Raw genomic sequence first — 21121 nt, forward strand, 5'->3', positions numbered from 1 at the left:
GCCAAGGCCCCGCCCCTCTCCGGGGAGCCCGCGTTGTTACTGGCCGCGGGCGCCCCGCTCGCCCCGCCCCCGCGCCGCTTCGTCGGGGAGCCCGCGTTGTTATTGGCAGCGAGCGCCCCGCTCGCCCCGCCCTCCCGCCCGGGAGGCTCCGCCCCCCGCGTCTCTCAGGAGAGCCCGCGTTCGGAGCAGCGGCGTCGGGGGCGCGCGGGCGCCCTCCTCCTCCTCCTCCTCCTCCTCCTCCTTCTTTTCCGCGAGCCCTCGCGGCTCCCTCGTTCCCGGTCCGTGAGTCCCTCCTTTCCTCCGCTCCTCGTCGGCGCGGCGGGCGGGAACCGGCGAGTCCCCGCCGCGGCTGTCTCTCCGGGCGGGCGGGGGCGCGCGCGCGCGCGTGTGTGTCTGTGTGTGTGTGAGTGCGCGCGCGCGCTCGGGGTGGGAGCGCGGGGCCGGCGCTCCCGTGCGTGCGCGCGTCCGCGCCGGCGGCTCCGCCCCCCTCCGCCGCCCCGCCCCCCGCCCGCGCTCCCCTTTATAAGCCGGCCGGCGGGGAGGCGGCGCCGGCGTCGTCGGAGGGCGGGAGCCGGGCATGTGGCGCCTGGTGCCCCCGAAGCTGGGCCGCCTGTCGCGCTCGCTGAAGCTGGCGGCGCTGGGCAGCCTGCTGGTGCTGCTGGCGCTGCAGTCGCCGTCGCTGCTGGCGTCGTGGCAGCGGAACGAGCTGGCGGACCGGCGGTTCCTGCAGCTGCACAAGTGCCCGGCGTGCTTCGGCACGAGCTGGTGCCGGCGCTTCCTGGGCGGCCAGGTGTGGCTGGAGGCGTGGGGCCGGCTGCGGCTGCTGGACGCGCTCAACGTCAAGAACGTGTACTTCGCGCAGGCGGGCGAGCCGCGCGAGGGCGGGCGGCGGCGCGTGGTGCTGAAGCGGCTGGGCTCGGCGCGCGAGCTGGCGCAGCTGGACCAGGGCATCTGCAAGCGCGCCACGGGCCGGCCGCGCTGCGACCTGCCGCAGGCCCTGCCGCGCACCGAGTTCGCGCGCCTCAACGGCGCCGTGCGCCTGCTGACGCCCGCCGCCGTGGAGGGCTGGTCCGACCTGGTGCACTGCCCCTCGCAGCGCCTGCTCGACCGCCTGGTGCGCCGCTACGCCGAGACGCGCGACTCGGGCAGCTTCCTGCTGCGCAACCTCAAGGACGCCGAGCGCATGCAGCTGCTGCTCACGCTGGCCTTCAACCCCGAGCCGCTGGTGCTACAGGTGGGTGCGCGCGCGCGCGCCGGCGGCGGGGGGACGCGGGACGCGGGACGCGGAGGACGCACGCCACCCCCCCCCACTACCCCCCCACACCACCCACCCCGGCACCCCGGCACGCCCTCCGCGCCAGGGCCGCCCTGCTCCTCCCCCTCCCCCTCCTGCCCCTCCTCCTCCCCCTCCTTCCCCTCCTCCTCCTCCCCCTCCTTCCTCTCCTCCCTCCTCCTCCTTTCTCCCCTCTCCTCCTCCTTCCTCCTCCCTCATCCTCCCCCTCTCCGTCCTCCCTCTTCCTCCCCCTCCCCTCCTTCCCCTCCTCCTCCCCCTTCACCTCCTCCTCTTCCCTCCTCTCCCCCACCCTCCTCCTCCTTCACCTCCTCCTCCTCCCCCTCCTTCCTCCTTCCCCTCTTCTTCCCCCTCCTCCCTCCTCCTTTCTCCACTCTCCTCCTTCCTCCCCTCCTTCTCTTCTTTCCCTTCTTCCTCCTCTTCCTTCCTCCTTCTTCCTTACCTCCCCCTCTTCCTCCTCCTCCCCTCCCTCCACTTCCTCCTTCTCCTCTTCCTTCCTCCTCCCTCTCCTCCCTCTCCTCCTCTTCCTTCCCTTCCTCCTCCTCTTCTTCCTCCTCTTCCCTCCTCCCCCTCTTCTTCCTCCTCCTCCATCCTCCTCCTTCCTCTTCCTCTTTCTCTTCCTTCCCTCCCTCCTCCTCTTCCTTCCTCCTCCTTCCCCTCCTCCCCCTCTTCTTCCTCCTCCTTTCCCTTTCCCTTCTTTCACTCTTACCCCTCCTTCTCCTCTCAATTCCTCCTCTTCCTCTTCCTCCTTCTCTTCCCTCCTCCTCCTCCCCCTTCTCCCCTGCCCCTTCCTCTTCTTCCTCTTCCTCCTTCTCTTCCTTCCTCTTCCTCCTCCTTCTCCATCCCCTTCCCCTTCTCCCCCTCTTCTTCCCTCTCTTTTTCCTCCTCATCCCCCTCACCTTCCTCCTCCATTTCCTCCTCTCCCTCCTCCTCCAAGCATGAGGGGGGGAGGGGGCGCAGGGCAGGGTGTGTCTCTCCCCTGAGGAAATCCTCCAGCCTGGCTTGGTGCAGCTTCCTCCAACCTGGCCCAGTGCTGGGCCACAGGAGGCCAGCAGCAGCCCGGGCCCAGGTGCCGGCCTGGGCAGGCCATGCCACGCCCACAGGGGGCCACTGCCTGGCTGTCCAGTCCGTGTCCCCTGCAGACCCTGCGGCCATCACCACGCAGCCGGGAATGCCCAGAACTAGTGCAGGAGTTCACATCAGTGCAGGCCACAGGCTGACAGACAGACACAGAGATACTGTGGAGTCCACAGGGATGACAGACAGACAGGCAGGCAGGTGTAGTCCACAAGAGGTTAGACAGACACGCACACACTGGAGTTCACAGGATGACAGACAGACAGACAGACACATGCACACTGTGGAATCCACAGGACAGACAGCACTCACTGGGGTCCACGGGACAACAGATGACACACTGTGGAGTCCATGGGAGGACAGACAGACACACTGGAGTCCTTGGGATGACAGATAGACACACACTGTAGAGTCCACAGGAGGACAGACAGACACACTGGAGTCCATGGGATGACAGGCACACACACTGTGGAGTCCACGGGAGGACAGACAAACACACTGGAGTCCTCAGGAGGACAGACAGACACACTGGGGTCCACGGGATGACAGGCACACACAGTGTGGAGTCCACGGGAGGACAAACACTCATGCACCATGAAGTCCATGGGAGGACAGACAGACACACACTGTGGAGTCCACGGGACCACACAGGCACTCGCTCGAAGGGGAGCAGTTTTCCCTCAGCTGTCTTTTCAGGGGAGAAGCAGAAGCCTCACCGTGTGTGTCATGCTGTGCTTGCGGGAGGTTACTGCCTTGTGGTCTGGGGAAGTAGGCAGAATCTCTGGAACCCAACATTTTCTGAGAAAGCTCCGTAATACTTACTTCCTGCAGTTAACATGCTGACATATTTTTTTTTTCCAGGCACTTCTGAGTATTGATACATTGAAAAAACAATTGCTAGGACTAATACAGATTTTTCAAATAGCACGTGTGTAGTTTTGTGTTTCTTTAAGAGCCGTAGTCATGGCATCTGAGGTGAGGGCTGCAGGTGTGGTGTGTGACTCACACCCAGGCAAACCTGCTTTCTGGGAAGCGTCCAGGCTTTGAAGTTCTCCTGGCATCCCCAGGAGCCTGATAGTTTGAGACAGTGTGCTTTTGTGGCTTCTCTTCTGACTAACTCTCCCTTCATACTCAGGCTTCATTTCTCTCATCTTCAGCGATAACATTTTCAAAAAAAATGGCAGTGACTTCATTTTAAGCTTATGACATAATTGCTGTGGGCAGATGGATGAATGGAGTGTGGGAGAAGAGTTTGTTTTTAACACATGAGAAAAACAGCAATCTGCCTCTCGATTAACCTTTATATAAATTGCATTTCTTATTAGACATCCCAGTTCCCAGAAATAGTTCATGCTGTGACAACTAGACACTGTGAAACATAAATTTGGGGTAGTTTTCTGCCAGTCAGTCATAATGGCATATGTTACTTTATGTCTTCATGGAGCTGCTTATAGAACCTTATAGAACCACTCAATTTTGGATAAAAGTGAACTCAAAAGTAGAAGCAAGAGCAACACAATTGAGGGTTGATGATGGTACAAGACCACTAGAAAGAAAAGAATCTCATTTTGTGCTCAGCCTCACAGGTTTTTAAGTAAAATCATGACATTCACTACTTTTTGTGAACCAGGCAGACTTCATTTTGGTAAGTACAGCTTTCTGTGAAACTGTATCTGTTGTCTTACGATATTGATACAGACAAAAAAATTTTTTTGGCTCTATATGGGTACATATTTTTTTGTTTCATGTCATTTTAAAAATTGTCTTAAGAGTACTGTGTGTTTTGTAGCTTAAAGAGGAACTCAACTTTTTTTTTTTTTTTTTCCAGGAGAGGGAGCTACTTATTGAATTTTTAGATGGTGGAAGACAATCTAGATTTTTCTTACCTCTTGTTGAAAAATGAGGGTGGGTGGGGGAGGGGAGTGTTGTGAACTTTGTCAAATTATAACAAAAATTACATTTCATAAACATGCATCGAAGATGTGCATTTAAAAATCCCTTCTGGTAGGATCCTAAAGTACTTTATATATAGATATTATTCATATATATATATATACATATATGAATATGCTCCATTGGCCTCTTTTGATTTTTAAGAGACAGTAAAAAAGCTTGTTTCTGTTCTGCTTTGAAATGAGACGTGACAGGGACCTGTGGGACACACACACACGCCTCCCCTCTGTAAGGCTACATCGATTCGTAATATAAACGTCTCAGCCAGAAGCTGCACAAAAGTGTAGCTGTTCCAGTTTATAGCAGCATTTCTGGCTTTCGGGAAAGTTGTTCTGCCATAGAATTATCTTCTGGAAAAAAAAACCCCACACATCAAGCAACAGCTAATTAGAGTAGGATCTTTATCTGTTCTCCTCCTCATTTCATTAAATGCCAAGAACGTTATGGTGCCAAGGGAACACAAACAGGGAAGAGAAGAGCTTTGTTGATTTTTATGTTTATGTTTTCTCTGGTGTGATGACCCCAGCCTCAGAATCGTGGTGCTCGGGAAGCTGGCCGGTGCCTGGACTGCCCAGTCTGCTCGTAGTATTTGCACTTCCCATCCGTGTGCACACCCATCCTCGATCTGCAGAGGTGGGGTTTGGCTCTGGATTTCCTGTCTCTGACTTTGCTGCTGATGGTCTTGGTTGTAGAATATGAAGAAAGGTACAAGTAGCGTGGCGATGGCGCAGGCCCGCCCGGCAGCAGGGGAAGGTAGGAGGGTCGCGAGTTTGTGGACAGTCCCAGCTGCACAACAAGTTAGGAGTTCTACATGGTGAACCAAAAAGTGGGTGGCGGGGGCGGGGGGGATTCTTTTGGTTGCTTAGAGGGAAGAACTAAGGTTTTTTTTTTAACCATTATATTTGTAGGACTTTTATTTGCCTTAACATTTTCTGAGTCATGGCTTTAACTAAGAAGACTTGATTTTTATCATCTTAAAGTAAGGCGTTCAGGGTTTCAGTTCCTTGTACGTGGCGCAATAGATGCACAGCATGAATAGAATAGGGCCGGGTGCATAGTAAACGGAATAAATGTGGGTGAATTTGGTAAAAATAGTAACTTTAATCATCAGTGTGTGCGGCTGACTCTTTTGCCACTCTGGAGTATTCTGTCTTAAAAACGAAGGTAATCCTGAATCTAAAGCGTGTCTTAGGTCTAGTGGTTTCTTCCATGCCTATGGATGGGGGAGGGGACTTCATGGAGGACTTGGAGTGAATGGTGGTTTTGTGTCAATCATAAGTTATACGGAGAAGAATACATTGGAAGTGCACTACTGAAACATAGTTTTGGAAGTAGGCAAAAAAGACTATGGCTACATAGCTAATTATGTTACTTTGGACGAGTTGGTAAACTTACAAAGTTTTCTTGTCATTATTAAGATGACGTACGGAGGGGTGACAGTTATGTAAGTTTAGTTAGCGCATATTTCTTTTTGGCCAATGCCACTCCTTCCCTTGTCTTCTCATTGGTAAACTTTTTTTTTTTTTTTTTTTATCTTACTCCCTTTCTTCCTCACGAATTAGGACTGTCGGGTCAGGACCCGTCTTAGACCCAATAACTGAGATTTGAGTATAAGGTTTCTTCTGGGGTGTGACTTGGAGGCCAGGACAAATATCATCCTTGCAAGCCTTTCTTCTGCCCCCGAGACTCACCCATGTAAAATCAGATTAAAACCAAGCAAAAGCCAGATACTGCATTCTTTAGGGAGATAGTAGAGATTTTGTTAACCTTTGTCTCAGGTGTTTTTCAAACAACAGTTTAGGGAGTCAGTTAAGTTACCCTTTTTGGATGTGATCTCAGTTTTGAGAGACCTGCCTGTCTCAGCGTCCTGAGTTCTCGGGACATAGGTGTGTGCATCCCGGAGCTTGAACTCAGGGCCCAGGCACTGTCCCTGAGGTGTGTGTGTCCCGGAGCTTGAACTCAGGGCCCAGGCGCTGTCCCTGAGGTGTGTGTGTCCCGGAGCTTGAACTCAGGGCCCAGGCGCTGTCCCTGAGGTGTGTGCGTCCTGGAGCTTGAACTCAGGGCCCAGGTGCTGTCCCTGAGGTGTGTGCGTCCCGGAGCTTGAACTCAGGGCCCAGGTGCTGTCCCTGAGCTGCTTTTGCTCAAGGCTAGTGTTCTCTCACTGAGCCACAGCTCCATTTCTGGCTTTTTTTTTTTTTTTTTTTTTTTGTGGTTTATTGAAGATGACAGTTGCACAGACTTCTAAGGGCAGTCCTCAGGTCTCAGCCTCCCGAGTAGTTAGGATCACAGGTATGAACCACCAGCACCTGGCTGAGAACACTTTTTAAACCTAGTAAGTGTATAAGCTTTTTGAGCTTTTCCTGTGTTTTTATTTAAGGTTTCATGGACACTTTTGACATTTGAATATTAAAATAATTGTACTTCAGGCCCCCCAAATTAGAGAGGCGTTTATCCCTTGAAACAGTGTCAGGCACAGGTCAGTGGGGCGGCCATTGGGCCCCTGGTCCATTCCTGGGTCACCCACCTTTTGACCTTAGTTTCGTCCTGCGCTCTGAGGTCAGCTTGGAGCTGCATGTGACATCTCTGAGGCGGGAGCTAGCACGCGTTGCTCACGCGGATCCCGGCGGCAGGAGCCTTGTGGGTTTCCTACTCTCCGGACACGGGTGGCCCGCTGCCCAAGAGATGGTCAGACTGGTTTCTAACTCCGTTTTTCTGGCTTTGGTTCGGGACTGCTTCCGGAGTTGCTGTCAGCGCCAACCCTTCACAGAATTCGGATTCTTACATGCTTGCGACCAGTGATGGCCCGGGGATGGAAAGCCTGAGTTTGTCTTGCGCACACAGTGAGACTCAGTAAACCGTTGTAAGATTGTCCTGAGATGGAACATGACAAGTGTGAGATGAGGACAGTTATTCATCCCAGCTTTAAGTTGTCTTTTGGAACCTTCCACTTACAGACTGAAAGATGTTGGGGGGCACACCGGGGACTCACTGCATGGGTGTGGAGCCACTTCAGTGGAGTGTTGTCTGTCAGCTGTCTGGTAGCATTGTGACCAGGCACCTGGACTGAAAGGATGGAAATACTGTCGTGGCAGTAATGTGTAGGACATGCACGCACACATGCATACACATGTGCGCACACGTGCACGCACACACACGTGCATGCACACACACCCGCGCGCGCGCACACACACACACACACACACACACAGTCTTGAAATACAAGTATGTGCCTCCTGTCAGATGTTTAGCAAGGGCATCTGGGTGTGTCTCAATAGGAGGAGAGGCCATTCGAAGTCAGGGGCGCTGAGCTCTGCAGGACAAATTGTAGAAGGGCGTGAGCCGTGGCTGGGGACAGTACCGAAATAGCATCTAGCTCCTGGTCTGCGTTACCACAAAGCTATTGAATGACATTGAGCAAATCACTTTCCATTCCACAGCCTGAGATTTTTTATCTGCAAGGTGAGGGATGTTAATACTTACCTAACAGGATTGTTTTAAACGTGAAGGGAGATAGCATTATTCAAACAATGTATGTAAAATGTCATAAAGCTTTTTACAGTAAGTCCTTTGCAAGTTAGCTGATCAATTTTTAAACAGCAGTAGTAGCTGAAAAGTTCTTCAGCACATTTGCTTTTTGACTTCTGTGTGAGGAATATAATAAAAATTGACTAGCATGGCTGAGGCTCAAATGTCACCTCTCTTATGTAGACACCACGCGTAGATTCCTAGCTATTACTTTAGATTATGGGTTGTTGGGAATAGTAAATCAAAGGGAGGGCTTGAGGTTTGTACCATAAAAAGTAAAATAGCGTAAATTTCATAGGAGAGCAGGTTGAGGGAATGATGCAGAAATAGAAAGTATAAAGTTTATTTTTCTCTGTAAATTATGGTTGTAGTTTAACAATTGTGTTTAGTACGGCGGTGAAGGATGTGTCTGAAAGATCGAGGTTGTTTCTGGACAGTGTTAGGCCCAGAACCTGCAGAAATTATTAGCTGATGTACACGGGAGGCTTCACAATCTTCTTTACATTTTCTTTCTCCAGTGTCCTTCTGGGCCTCAGCTGTGAGGAGCTGGGACGGGAATCGTGTGGCTTTTGCTGTGGATCTGTACTCTGGGAACACAGCACCCTGGGCTGGCCAGGGCCTGGCTTGCACAGCTTTTGCTTTGTGGGGCAGTACATCTGCACAGAACAAGAGCAAGGTAGCTTCAGGATTTGCACACTTAGGAAGAGAGAAAGGCAGACTTCTGGAGACAAAAGAATTGAACCAGGGATGGAATACCTGGGTGGCACTTAAGGTGAGAGGGATGCCAAGTGCCAAGGGCTAAAGAGTTGGGGACCAGAGGCATGCCAATCCAGAGGCCCTGGCCTCGCCCAGGCCCGGGCTGGAGTGTGGTGGTACAGGAGGCGGAGGTAGATCAGCAGCCGATCTAGCAGAACCGGTATATCCATGCTTCCTGAGCTAGGGTTTTACAGCGGCAGTGCTGTAATGGAAGTGGTTTTAGCCAGGCCTGTGTGGAGAATGCATTACCAGGAGGAGAGAGGCTGGGGACCTGGGCTTGTGTCCTAGTTCATGGAAAGATGGCGGAAAGTAGAGGTTGTGAAAAGACTTTTATTTCAGAGAAATAACTTGCAGTTCCTCCTCTTGGGTGAAGGCAATGAGGGAGCATGAAGAATAAAGGATTTCTTGTCTAAACAAACTGTGTGGATGTTGTTTATTACGGTGGGAAGACCCTGAGGACAAAGTTTGAGAAGCTCAGTTTTGTCTGTGTTAACAGGAATACTAATCTACACACACCAGGCTCCAAATACGTAAGGGCGGGAGACCCTGCCTGCTGTGCCGGGCTTCTGCGTCCTCTGCTAAGTCACTCTGTGTTTAAAGGCACAAGACACATTGGAACAGTGTGTTCTACTTGTCAGGCTGTAGAAATGAGAGCCTTTTTGAGGGAAGCAAAGCAGCATTCTTAGGTTACAGGGTCTACGAGGAACATAGGTTTACTTTACATTTGTGTTCTTCGTAGGAGCAAATGTTGAGCATGTGTTTGGACAAATTTGAGTTAGAAGTATGGGCAGCAGTTGCCGCTTGTGACTATACAAGAAAGAGCCAGCCGAGAGCAGTGTGTGTATGTGTTTAGAGCTTGCAGCTAAGTGGGGGAGGGGGGAGGGGGAGGGAGGCATTTCTTGAACTATTTATTCCCAAAGATTATTTATTTCTATTAAACTGGGGTAGTGTTTTTTTCTTCTTTTTGCTAATGTGTTTAGACATTGGTTTCCAACTTTACCTACAGCTGTTTGACATAATTTTCAGTGACTAGCACAACCTTGCTATTTTTAAGGCCTTGCTTAATACTGTTGGCATTCGAGGTGGGTGGAAAATGGCATTCAGAAAATTATATTTCACGATAACTGGGATAGATCTTAGACCTTAAAAATCCCGAGCTGGTTAAGCTTTGGCAGTATTTGGAGTGGATTGTGGCCACTACTTGGCAGTTGTAATTAAGAAGCCAGGGTCTTAGAGAAGTTCTAGCACAAATTAGGTAACCATTAAATCATCCCAGTAATTTTACCATTTTCCCCTCCAGACAGTTCACGAAGCTGTGAACACATTAGTCTGTCACCAGCGCAGCACAGTTGACTAATCTGTATGAACAGCTGTTACAACATGTATTACCACAGTGGGATTTCATTCAGATCGGGGCCTTGAAAAATAATGTCAGAACTTAAATGGAACCTTTGAAACGTGTTTGTATGTGTTTTATAGCATTTACTTTGTAAGAGTGTTCTCCGGCTTAAATTGTGTGTCGTTTCATAGAGAAATGCTAGCTATGTAGAAAATACGAGAGCCAGAGTTTAGATTTGTCTGCGTGTGTTATTATAATAGATTTCTTTCAAAGTCTGTTCCTACTAGTATTTCCTTCCTTTAAAAAAAAAATCAGTACTTAGTGGTAACATCCTCTTCTGTATTCATTCATCTTGCCCTTTTGTATGAACTTACAAAGCCTTAGACGTGAACTTTAATTCCTTTCGGTGGAATGTTGCGAGGTAATGATTGTAAGGTGTTGTGTATTTTCTTATATGAAAGGAATTTCGGTGTTTTAAATTTAGCATATGAACACCTCTTCTGGTCACTCAGGAACAAAAAAGACAGTGGAACACATGCACTCTGAAACCCTTTCTCTAAACTGTTACTCTCATGGCATTCATCTTCTGAAAGCAAACAGAGATACAGAGACACTTTCTGTGCTTTTACTCATACATCCTGGTCTGCCCTTTGCATGACTGTGTTATGGCAGGTTAGAATACCGTGATAGTTTATTTACCTAACAGATGATAGCTGTTGAGAAGTTACAGTGTGTGTGTGTGTGTGTGTGTGTGTGTGTGTGTGTGTGTGTGTGTGTGTGTGTGTGTGTGTGTGTGTGTGTGTGTGTGTGTGTGTGCGTGCTTTGGAATACTGTTACATACCACAGGACTCTGGTTTTGCCACGTATGGCTTTTTCATAGCATGAAGATGTTGGGAAGCATGTGCTCTGCACGGGTGGGGAGCGACCCCCTCATGTTGCTTTCCAGACTCTGTTGTCCCCCACCCAGTTCCCTGTAGACCCGGGGAGCCGTACTTACCTTGTTAAAAGCAAGAGACTCTCTGGCTCTAACAAACGTCTGGAATGTTCTTTCTGCTCTGTCCTCAGTCTTTCTAACCTGCTCACTGCTTAGGCGTTCTAAGTAGAGATCACTTAGGGTGAATAATCTTACACGACTCTTGCAGCGTCTTTTTGCAAAGGGGCTGCTATTTAGATAGCTGTGCACTTTTCCCCTTCTATAATACAAAAATTCTCAAACAGGAGGCAATTCAGTTGGAAAGTCTATCTTTGACTCTGTTGTGCTCTTGCAGAAAGAATTACTGTTGGCCTGGCTTTGTCTTTTATTGCCTGTGTGAACACAGGCAAATGAATGCTGTGCTGGTGAGATTGAACTAGGCTTGCCATTCAGGTGCTTTCCACGCCCACATTGCTTGGGGTTTACATCCTCAGTTGCTGATCATCAAAATTTGCTCTTGATTTAGGGAGTAATAGATTATTGCAGCATTTGGAATTTGCTTTGCGGTATATACTGTTTTTTTGCAAGTGAAAAGCAAGTCAACATATTGTTTATATGTATGCATGTTACCACATTTTTAATTTCTGGTTTTTGCTGTGCTTACTGATTTTCCATTCTGTGCTTATAAATCTTTTGAAAGTTTGGTATCTAATTTACATATTCTGTTACAAATTACTCTTCCACAGCAGCAAAGATGTTTCTAAATTTTGTGGCTCTTGGTTATATTTGTAAGGTATTCTACGTAGATGCTATTTAGCAGATGTTAGGAAAATAAGCACTGCTCGACAAATGACTGTATTTTGGATAAACAGTTCTTTAGAAAGTGCTGTCAGGTTTCAAAGTACAACATCATGTTTGTTTGTTTTTTTCCTTTGGCCCTTTGGATTGCCTGATAATACCGTGGCACAAATAGTTCCGTTTTTCAAAGGAAGAAACCAAAGCTGTCAGGGAAGTTGCCATTTTCCATGGCTTCAGCTGGTCCAGTGTAGAAAACCCAGCTTCGTGTGTTCGCGTCCATTACTCTACTTGTGTTCGTCCTTTAAATACAGACGCTTTGTTGGGTGCGTCCTGTAAAAGTATATAGTGAAAATGTAACGTCTTCACTATAGTAGTGGCCATACAGAGCTGGTAGGCATCCTCCCACAATGTGTTTTCTTACAAGGATGATGACCTTGGCGGTTCTATTTACTGGTTCCTGGAAGTGTGGCTTGAGACGTGGTCAGTGGATATGGTTTAGCGAGGCGTGCGCCCGAGTGTTAGGATGTGCAGGTAGCCAGTGGCTTTGTCTCCTCTCCTCCCCCCAGTACCTAAGCACTGTCATTTCTGTGAGGGTTCATGTCCAAGTACTTTCCAGAATAATAGCGAAGGTGTTATCGAATGGGTTTAAAGCTTAGCAGGTTAACCATGTTTGGGTTAACTCTTCAGATTTCTTTTTTTTCTTTTTGTGTCTTTCCTCTGTCTCCTATCTTTCTAGTGCTAGGGATTGAAGCTAAAGCCCTGTACATTGTAGGCAAATAATGCGTCACTGAGCTCTGTGCCAGGTCCCATGTGTGGTAATACGTGATTAGTTGTCTTTGTTTTGTAGGTAATGCAGGGAGGGTTTTTACAGTGTTTTTTGAAATACACTATAGACAAGCCAATACTTGGTTGTGTAACTGGTGTCTGCCTTTGTACAATTTTGTTTTTTTAAAATATACATATTACACTTTATGACATATTCAGGGTTGATTAAAACCTTGGGAAATTGAGTTTTTGTAACTCTCATGTAACTAGTTGATACTATTTGAAGTTTAAAGTTTCTTTAACTGTGAAGATTATATATATATATTTTTTTATCAGCTTTAAATAGTTGATTAAAAACAATCCTGTTTTAGATTGTATGAAGCTCTGTGCTTGGTCTACGCAGTTGGAAAAATCTTTTTAAGTTTAATTTTATTACTTTAAATATAATTTTATTGTTTTATTACGGTGTTGTACACAGAGGTGTTTCCATGTCACAAATCAGGTAATGAGTACAATTCCTTCCTTCGCTTTCCCCCCATTTGGAAAATCTGTTGTTTAGATTTTTTATTTTAAATCAAAGTGTGGACCACCACAGTAAACCTGTTGCATTAGATTACTGTGCTTTCTGTCTGTCCTGTAGGAGTTTGATGACCGGGAAGAACTTATATTCTTATATTGCTTGATATATTTAACAAATAAACTCGAAGGTCTCAAAATTTTTCTCTTTCAGATTCTGCACATGGTATTTCCATTCTAAGCCAGAATCGCTTTAAATGCAAACCATAACTATTTCAGCCCCTCTTGAGCATTTTTTAGACTGCCCTGTGCTCAGTAGCATATTATTCTCATTAATGATATCTGACTGTTTTGATTATACGACGAAGAGTTCTTGTTATATGAGCAAAAGCTGTGAATTAGTTTATTAAAATTCTTCCAAAAGATACAGGAGAGAAGTGTAGTGCTGTTTTTAAATGAGGCATGCTGAGATTGCAGCCGAAGTCGCCCAGTGTCACTATGTGAATGTTAAATTGCTCACTGGGACGTTGGTCCCGGGGCTTGGCCCCCTTGGTGAGGGGCTGGGAGAAAGAAGTGTGGGTCTGTCTGTTTGTCTGTCTGTCTGTTGGTTGCTGGCCAGTTGGAAAGGCCCCAGAAGCAAGGCAGCTTGTCCACGTGTTTGTACATAGTACAGACGTACATGGGCAGCTGCTGGCAGCGTTCCTTTTCTCCTGTTGTCAGAGACCATTTCATGTTCACAAAGATGTGCTTGTGTCTCTGTGAATCACACGGCGGTGGTGGTGTGTGGAGTTCCTTGTTTTGTTCCTGACTGACAAAATAACCTACCTTCATGTTTGCTTATCGTGAGTGCTTGCTTTTTTTTTTTTTTGGTATAAAGGAGACATCTAGGAAATAGTTAAGTGTTTTGTAATGGTTAGCCTAACTAAAATGTCAAGGTCATGAGGTGTCGGTAAATGAAGGGAAATGTTAAAAATGTGTGGTTAGTGAAGAGTTCTTGGCTGCATGTTGGACATGAACCAGCTGTCATCTTTTAGTTCCCCAAAGGAAATAATTTCTCAGTCACAAGATTAAAAATATGCTTCACCAAACACAGATACTGAAATTGAAAAGAAAAAAAAATACATGCACACACACAAAAAAAGTGTGATTGGAAGCACAAATGGACACCTGGGAAATACAGATGCAGTTCAGCTCTCCAGGTATTTTTTGTTTTATGGTGGACAACAGTTTTACTCTACGGATATTGTACTCTGACAGAGCACAGGCTAAAATTCGCCTGTTTTTTCACGTGATACAAGCAGCTCCTTCTCTCTGGCTGTTAAATACATCATTCAGTGTTTAGGAATGAGTACGCTGTGTTGATATTCTGCAGTGATTTGTTACAAGTTTATCCTTCTGAGTTTCCCCTTCGCTCCCTCTTAGTATAAACATTATCCTCTCAAAAAAATTTTTTCCCTCCTAACTTAAAAGTACCAGGCGGTGAGGAATGGCACTTAAAACACCTGTGGCCTGTGCTCTTCTGTATGAAGTTGTTTAAAATATCACTTACCTTCCTTTTTTCTCCAACACTTACTTTGTAGTTACAGATTTTTAGGAGGAGAAAGGATCTTAGATAAAAACATATCATTTTAAGATGAAAACGACTATTTATGGTTGTGGAAGACTTACGTTTTGATTTGAGGTGGCTAGAAAGCCCATTAGAAAAGTCCTCTTTTGCCGGGCGCCAGTGGCTCACGCCTGTCATCCTAGCTACTCAGGAGGCTGAGATCTGAGGATCACGGTTCAAAGCCAGCCCAGGCAGGAAAGTCCGTGAGAATCTGATCTCCAATAAACCACCAGAAAACCGGAAGCGGCACTGTGGCTCAAGTGGTAGAGCTCTTGCCTTGAGCTGAAGAGCACAGGGACAGTGCCCAGACCAGCGTTCAGGCCCCACGACCAACCAAAAAAAATAAAGAAGAAAAGAAAAGAAAGCGCCAGTGGGTTAAGCCTGTCATCCTAGTTACTCAGGAGGTTGTAATCTGTGGATCGCAGTTTGAAGCCAGCCTGGGCAGGAAAGTCCATAGACGCTTATCTCCAATAAAACACCAAAAAAAAAAAAAAAGCCGTAAGTGGAGGTTTTGCTCAAGTGGTAGAGTGCTAGCCTTGAGCAAAAAAGCTTTGGGATAGTACCCAGGCCCTGAACAAGATCTGGGACTGGAACTGAAAGAAAACAAAAAGCCAATGGCTGGCAGATTATTTGTTTACATGTATTTCCAGCATGGTACAGTAGTGTTCATCATAAAGAAAGAATTGGTTGCCTGCACTTTTATACAAAGGAGATACTGGAAAATGTAAATATGTTGTAGATTTGGTAGTAAAGACAGTGTCTCTTATTTTTTATTTGTAATTTTGGCTCTGAGAGTTTTAAGCAAGATTGGTCTGTTTTTTTGGCTTTAAAACACAAAAGTTACTTTCACTTTTCAGGTCCATAGTCATGTTTGAATTAGGAAAAATAGGCCATCTCTACTGAACTGTTGGATATAACAAGAAAATCCAAATTCACGCCAAATAACTGTCTCTGTTACAAGTATCTAGAAGGGAATGATGGGCATGTTACATGTTACCCTTGTATGCTACCTCTGAGCTCAGAAAAAAAATTAAAGAAGTCTTGAGTCTGACCTAGGATACAGTCCATTCTCAGAATCTATTCTAATAAGGTGATTTCTTTTAAAATTAGAGTTTTCCATCTGATGAAGGCTGGCCATTTGCGAAGTATCTGGGAGCTTGTGGAAGAATGGTGGCTGTCAGTTACGTGGGAGAAGAGCTGTGGAGCTACTTCCATGCACCCTGGGAAAAGCGCGTTGACCTCGCCTGGCAGTTGATGGAAATTGCCGAGCAGCTAACGAACAATGACTTTGAGTTTGCCCTGTACCTCCTGGACGTCAGCTTTGACAATTTCGCGGTCGGTCCTCGGGACGGGAGGGTCATCATTGTGGATGCTGAGAACGTTTTGGTTGCTGACAAAAGATTAATTAGACAAAGTAAGTATCTAACGCTTAGGTTTGTTTTCTTGTGTACTTTATGTCAAAAACGATGCTTGGCTTAAGTTTTCTCCAGAGATGGTAATTTTGCATGTTCCCTTGTTTCTTACAAGCTCGCCAATTTGCTGTACTTGGATTCTTAGTCATAGTTTCTTCATGTTCAGTAAACAATACCCCCTCTTTTTTTTTTTCTTTTTTCTTTTGCCAGTCCTGGAACTTGAACTCAGGGCCTAGGCGCTGTCCCTGGGCTTCTCTGTGCTCTAGGCTAGCATTCCACCCCTTAAGCCACAGTGCCACTTCTGGCTTTTTCTGTGTTTGTGGTACTGAGGAATTGAATCCCAGGGCTTCATGCATGCATGCTAGGCGAGCACTCTACCACCAAGCTACATTCCCAGCCCTAGTAAATACCTTTTGAGGTGTCTCTGTGTGTACCCCTCTTCTAACAGTGTGCCGTGTTCTGTTTGCTGCAGGAGTAAGTTCACCTTGGGATAGGCAGTAGAGAACCTCTACTACTTACATCGAGGCCTTGTTTTTCTGTAGGATCCCTTAAATTATGTTCTGCGTCTGTTGTTTCCTGAGGTCCCTATGTTTTTGTTTAATCACTTGGATAATTCCTAACTAACACTGCATTTGGGTTGCCACAATTCACCCCACAGTTTTACTCTCCATTTATTTGTGCGCTCTTCTCCGGGAAGAATAGTGGAAGGGTATTGAAAATTAGACAATACAGGAATTTTTTCTTTGGGAATGAGGACTTGAGCTCAGGGCCTGATGCAAAGGCTGGTGCTTTACTGCCTGAGCCATGCCTACAGCCCATGTCCCCGGAATTTAAAAATGTCCAGGATAAAGCCTATGTTCTAGAACCAGTTCAGTTTGGGAAAGATCCATTGTTGTGATGCATGCTTACAGTTCCAGTTCTGTGGGATACTGAGGCTGGGTCTGTCAGATTTTAGGCTGCGCGGACTGTATAGAGTTCTGGAAGGGTTGTTGGACCCCGTTGGAGCCTTATGTTTTAATCCTATCTCTTCCCTTGGCCTAAGGAACACCAGGCACTTTGGATCAGAAGCTACTGGGGTGGGGTGGGGGCAGGGAATTGGCAGCGTGTATTGGGTTGACACTCGCTTTTGGGCATGTTCCTAGCATGGGTCTGTTAAGAGCTTCTTCCTCCCACTGCCTTGGTCTGATTCTGTTCTCAGCATGCTACTTTTGGATTGTTTCTTGACTTGGCTGTGGAGATCTTCCCACGGAGAGCGAATGCTCTGCCGAGGGTTCCTACTCCTCCTTACCTCTTGCTATGTGGTGAATGGTGTAGCAGCAGATACCAGGACTTCATCTTTTTTTCATAAAATGGTACAATTTGGGGTTTTCCTGTAGGCACTGAGTTGTGCAGGTGTTCCAGTGTTTCTAAACACTGGATCTGATTCCATTTCGTGCAGACAGACCAGGGCTGATTGTTTTATGCCAGCTAGTTCCTGGCTTGGGAGTGGTCCACGTATGTCACTTCTACAGCTAGTCTTGCATTTTATCCAGTGAGCGTGCCCCGGGGCCACGCGCCTCCGGCCAGCCCCGCTCACGTCTCACGGTAGGGTGGAAAAGGCTCTGAGCTTTCACTCACCTCCTTTTCCTCACACTGTAACTCACGGCGTCTTGTCTTCAGAGGGGAATGAAGGTTTTGCCGTGGCCCCATCCGTCCGGCTCTTCTCCTTTCATCTTAATAACACACACGTACACCAGCACGCGTGCGGCCGGCCCCTCCTCTCAGGCAGCAGGCCCTTCCTTGAGCACTCGCTCTACCATTTATCTTTAACTTCCCGCTCCTAGACACGCAGGCCTGAAGAGTCCTTTCTGCCTTGCCTGGCTCTTCAACTGGGACTAACAGTATTGCTGATTCAGAAAGATAAAGGTCACACGTATTCTCTCGCATCCAGCATCTAGACCTTAAAGAAAGAGGCACAAATGTCAAAGCGGGGCTGTTGGTAGGAGGGTGAGGGGCGTGCACATGACTCCAGGTTTTGTGCGCACCCACGGAAGATCAAGCAATGGAACTCCCAGCCACAGTTGTGAGGGAAAAGTAGAGGAAATGGTGTGCTAGCGACCACAGTGCCTGGTCTGCAGGCATCGTAATGGAAGGAGCATCAAGGTTAGAGCGTGCTCACCGTGAGCAGGAGGTGCGCCAGTGGAGTGGGCAGTTCCGCTCACATCTCGGAAAGCACATCTGTCAAGTACATTCTTTTTTTTTAAAAAAGGTTCCTGATCCACCCTTGCGTGAGTCACGTGGGTTCCCCTCGTTCCGTAGTTCTTTAGGACTCAGATGGCTGCTTTGCTGTTCGCAGGCCGTGGCAAGCAAGAAAGCAAACTCTGATTAGTAAAACCTCCTCGTTGGCTCAGTACCTACATTTAATCTCCCTTGCTTACGTGGCTTATCACAGCAGCCCATTCTTCAAATAAAATCCACATTCCTTCACAGGACACAGTCTGCAAGACTCGGCCTATTCTGCTTCATTTGTAGTACCCGCTCTGTCCGTTACCCTGGGTACTGGAGGGTGGTGGCCTTTTGTTTTTCCGAGTCTGTCTGTGTCCGGGCCTTCCCCCGGCACGCCCCCTGCTGCTCCTGTTGCAGCCAGCTGCTTTGCTTATCAGGTGCCACCTCCTCCGTGTGCAGGGAACGTCCTGTTCTTCAGGCTTTGGCTCCATCGTACACAGCCGCGAGCTGAAGCATTTTAAATGTGGGTACCTCTATACTTCCAGCCTTGGCTGATGGTTTCAAGTCTGGTTCTAGTTCTGTGTCAGACCCACCCAAATAGCACAGAGCTGCTTTATATGATAAAGTTTTGGTCCCATTATGTCACTAGCACCTACCTAGTCATCCAGTTAGAATCCTAAAGCTTGCTGGTTTGCTTTTCTGTTCACTGTTGTCTGAGATGCAGTCTGCCCCCTTTCCCCCCGCTTGTTGCGCTCATCATGTTAGTTCTGTGATCACAGACGCTGCAGCATTTCCTCCACCCAGCCTGCGCATCCTGTCTAGGTACCTATGTCACCAGTAGCCATAGTCACTTTGTCATTGTTTCCTCTCTCCACTGGACTAATCTCATAGGTGTACGCCTTTGCATAGACTGTGCCCTTGGCTAGAATGCACTTTTCTACCCTGTCTTTTCTGACATAAAACCAAATGTTCTCTCTGTAGGCTTGTACACTACCGGCAGAAGAGCTTTATCTTCCCTAGTCCTGTAGCATCGCTCAGTCTGTGATGACAGAGAATCATCACACTGGGCTTTGAGGGCTGAACCTTTGTGCTTTGACGTCGGTGGACCCTCAGTAAATCATGAGAGTTGGTGTATTCTGACGTTGACATTTGTCATACACTTTTATGTACGGGGTCTAGAACAGATACTATGTGTTTGAGACGTGTTCTGTCTTTGGAGCAATAAGGACTTAAAACTGCACTGTTTTCTCCTTCCATTTCCCCCCCTTCCACAGATAAACCTGAAAATTGGGATGTGTGGTATGAAAGCAAATTTGATGAGTGTGATAAGGAGGCTTGCTTGTCATTCTCAAAGGAAATTCTCTGTGCCCGTGTCACCGTGGACCACAATTACTATGCTGTCTGTCAGAATCTCTTATCCAGACACGCCACCTGGCGTGGCACGTCTGGGGGGCTCCTCCACGATCCGCCCAGTGAGATTGCCAAAGATGGCCGCCTGGAGGCCCTGCTGGACGAATGTGCCAACCCGAAGAAGCGCTACGGCCGGTTCCAGGCCGCCAAGGAGCTGCGCGAGTACCTGGCGCAGTTGAGTAACAACGTGAGGTAGTCTGAGCCGGACCAGCTCCGTGCTCTTTCCTCCACCTACCTAGCCCTGGCAGAGCGAACCCACCCAAACCAGAACAGTGGCACCGGGAGGTACTTACACTCGGAGGAGACGGTGAACTTGCACCGATGGCTCTTAGGTGAACGTCCATCAAAATAAGACATCACTGCGCTTCAGAACCACCCCCACAGTGCTTCCGCACACACTCTGGAGACGGGCGCCGTGGCTGACTGCCCTTGCTCCCCTGCCCCGGCCCCAGTGTGTGGATGAGTACCGTGACGCTATTGGAAAGAAGTCTGATAGTTCTACGGGCTTGTGTATCAAAGGGTACTTGGTACTTAGTTTGCATTGCTATCATGATTTTGTGAATCTCTTGTATTTACTTTGAATGTCATGTTAGATTGGCCTGTTTTATAGGCCAAGTTTTCCTTCTGATGTATAGGGGATTTTTTTATTATTATTAAACTTTACACATTCAGGTTACTAGAGGTGTTTGTTTGAATAAACTAGTTTTCATTCAGTGCTATGCGGTACATATTCACCATTAGGGCAGGATTCCCAGGTTTACTGTTGTTTTGTTTTGTTTTGTTTTTTTTCAGAAAGCTGAATATGTTGTGTAAATAATTTCTTCCAGTCTTCTTTGGTTTCACCGCTGCATGATACCATTTGAGGTTATTTGAGAGGTATGTTCCTCCATGCCACTAATCCAGTGTACACTGAACATCAAGTTCAGCATGTAACAAAAGGTCATTTTGTTCCTTACTAAAAAGGCTTTAAGAAGAGAACATTAGCAATCTACACCTTAATGGTAATTTTGGTTGAGAAAAAAATATAATCCAGTATTTTAAAAATGCTAACTAGTTGAAGATAGTAATGCATATGCCAAAGAAATATTAGATCTAGTCATTCTATTTTAGATCTAGCAATTTTATTAATTCTGTTTTAGAACTTAAAATAGAATTGATCACCTTCTTCTTACCCTGCTTGAAATATTGTAGCTTTGTAATGATCAAATGGAAGTTACCCTGGTTGTTCTTTAACGTTAACAATTAAGCTACTGTTACTTAAAAATATGTAACTTAAAAGATCTTTTCCCCTTTTGTTCATTGGTAGTTTGGAAAAGTTAACATGGTAGTCATTGGAGTTTATAATCGGGCGTCAAGCCTTTTACTTACTGATAGAATCTTTTCCTATTAAGCTGAAAATTAGCCAATCTGACAGTTATTTTAAAGAAATTAAAGAAAACCAGGCTTTTTAAAAATTCATTTGCCAAACATCAGAACATCCAATTTAAATATGTGGGTAGAAATCAACACATGTGTAAAACTTGGAGGCTATCTAAAAATGCGATAGTATTTAAGT

The 21121-nt window shown here is 47.1% G+C and overlaps 1 protein-coding gene across 1 annotated transcript; it reads left to right on the forward strand.

Annotated features, from left to right (window-relative positions):
- Nucleotides 1-574: 574 nt before the first annotated feature.
- On the forward strand, nt 575-20242 carry Dipk2a (divergent protein kinase domain 2A). The gene is made up of 3 exons (XM_070005582.1): nt 575-1234; nt 15650-15953; nt 19431-20242. The coding sequence occupies exons 1-3, from the start codon at nt 578-580 to the stop codon at nt 19760-19762; spliced, it is 1293 nt and encodes a 430-aa protein (XP_069861683.1). The 5' UTR covers nt 575-577; the 3' UTR covers nt 19763-20242.
- Nucleotides 20243-21121: the final 879 nt, after the last annotated feature.

Source organism: Dipodomys merriami, unplaced genomic scaffold, assembly GCF_024711535.1.
Source record: "Dipodomys merriami isolate MVZ:Mamm:240054 unplaced genomic scaffold, mDipMer1.0.p SCAF_68, whole genome shotgun sequence".
Lineage (NCBI taxonomy): Eukaryota > Metazoa > Chordata > Mammalia > Rodentia > Heteromyidae > Dipodomys > Dipodomys merriami.

Excerpts from the sequence above, each read along its gene's own strand:
- Dipk2a (XM_070005582.1), top strand. The coding sequence starts at position 578 with ATGTGGCGCCTGGTGCCCCCGAAGCTGGGCCGCCTGTCGCGCTCGCTG. Across the intron at positions 1,235-15,649 it reads CCGAGCCGCTGGTGCTACAG|AGTTTTCCATCTGATGAAGG; the intron begins GTGGGTGCGCGC and ends TTTTAAAATTAG. Across the intron at positions 15,954-19,430 it reads CAAAAGATTAATTAGACAAA|ATAAACCTGAAAATTGGGAT; the intron begins GTAAGTATCTAA and ends CCCCTTCCACAG.